This window comes from Fonticula alba, assembly GCF_000388065.1.
Source record: "Fonticula alba strain ATCC 38817 unplaced genomic scaffold supercont2.2, whole genome shotgun sequence".
Classification (NCBI taxonomy): Eukaryota; order Rotosphaerida; family Fonticulaceae; genus Fonticula; species Fonticula alba.
The window spans coordinates 1,895,551-1,897,007 of NW_009242972.1; the positions used below are offsets into that span (position 1 = coordinate 1,895,551).

The 1,457-nt window shown below is 68.2% G+C and overlaps 1 protein-coding gene across 1 annotated transcript in view; it reads right to left on the reverse strand.

Moving 5' to 3' along the window:
• Positions 1–30: 30 nt before the first annotated feature.
• Positions 31–1,457, reverse strand: part of H696_01425 (hypothetical protein) — a gene marked incomplete at both ends in the record, with an annotated part of 12,616 nt that continues 11,189 nt past the window's right edge. Inside the window, 2 exons of the mRNA XM_009495321.1 lie at positions 31–750; positions 920–1,256. Coding sequence (XP_009493596.1) covers positions 31–750; positions 920–1,256 — 1,057 coding nt within the window. The remainder of the gene's footprint in view (positions 751–919; positions 1,257–1,457) is intronic.

Sequence of the window (1,457 nt, forward strand, 5' to 3'; positions counted from 1 at the left end):
CGGAGACCCGAGCAGGCGGGAAAACAGGTCTCACGGCGAGGCGATGGTCGGCATGCCGGAGAAGGCCCGTTCCAGGGTCTGCATCTGCTCGTCGTACGTGGGCCGAGCGCTGAGCAGGGCAGTGTCGACCGGAGGGGTCGTCGCCCCGGCAGCCGACTCGGTGGCCAGCAGCCGCGGCAGCGACGTGGCCAGGTCCGGCTGCAGGAGGTGGAAGTTCCGGTAGATCAAGTCCACCACGATGCGGTAGTGATAGAGGTCGAAGTCGAAGAGGCCGAGGCCCACGTCGCTCAGCAGGGACATGGACCCGGCCCCGGTGCCGGCCGGGTCGACCCCGAGCAGGCCGATCGACGGGCCGGCCCCGCTGGCGGCCCCGCTGGACGAGCCTTCGTCGCTCGGGTCCATCAGCATGCTGGCCATGTCGCGCACGCCGGGCGACCGCGACCCCAGCAGATTCGGCGTCGAGACCAGGCTGCTGCATGGGGACCCGTGGCCGGCGGCCGCGCTGCCGAGGCCGCCCCGCCGCCGGGATGCCGCCGACGCCACCAGCGCGATGACCGAGTTGGCGTCCAGGTAGAGCAGTTGGAAGAGGGCAAGCGCCCGGGCCAGGGAGGGATGCTCGCCGAAGGCGGGCGACGCACCGCCGGCCATGGGGTCGGCCGCGGCCACCACCCGGCCGGTGCCCGCCGGAACCGGGACCTCGGCGAAAATCGCCCCGAGGTGCTGCTGGATGTAGAAGACATTGAGTGTGAGCTGACCCGCGGCCGGCGCCGGCCGTGACAGGGCGAGAGCAAGGCCCAGGGAGGAGGACAGAGGAGAAGGGAGGGAGGGAGGGAGGGGGGGGGGCGGGACAGGCAGGCACGGGTAAGCCACATGTTGCGGGGCAAAAAATGCACAGGACAACCAGGGAGGGCCAACGTACCCGCAAAACACCCTGGCGGTTGATGTAGTGAATGTACTGCGAGCTGTCGATCAGGGACTCGGCGATGCACATCGGCAGGCCGTAGAAGACGAAGCGCAGCGCCGGCCGGGCCAGGGTCGGCTGCAGCAGGGCGAAGGTCCCCTGCAGGGCCGAGCAGATGGTCCGGATGTTGACATCGGCCTCGACACCATGGCGCACGCCCCGGTGGGGGGTGTAGTCGCCACGGCGGATCCCTCGCGAGGCGTATACACAGGCCATGCGCAGGATCGAGGACCGGACGACAAAGAGGAAGCGCTTGGCCAGGGAGTGCAGGTTGTTCAGGAGGGCTGTGAAGGAGCTGTGTGGTGCGACGAACGCCAGGCGGAGGGCAGGCAGAAGGAGAGCGGAGAGAGAGAGAGAGTGGCATGGGTGAGTGGGGGCGAAAGAGAGGGAAGGAGAGACAAGGAGAGAGAAGGAGAGGGAGGGAGAGGGAAAAAGAGAGGAAGACAGAAGGGAGAGACAAGGAGAGAGAAGGAGGGAGAAGGAGAGACAAGGAGAG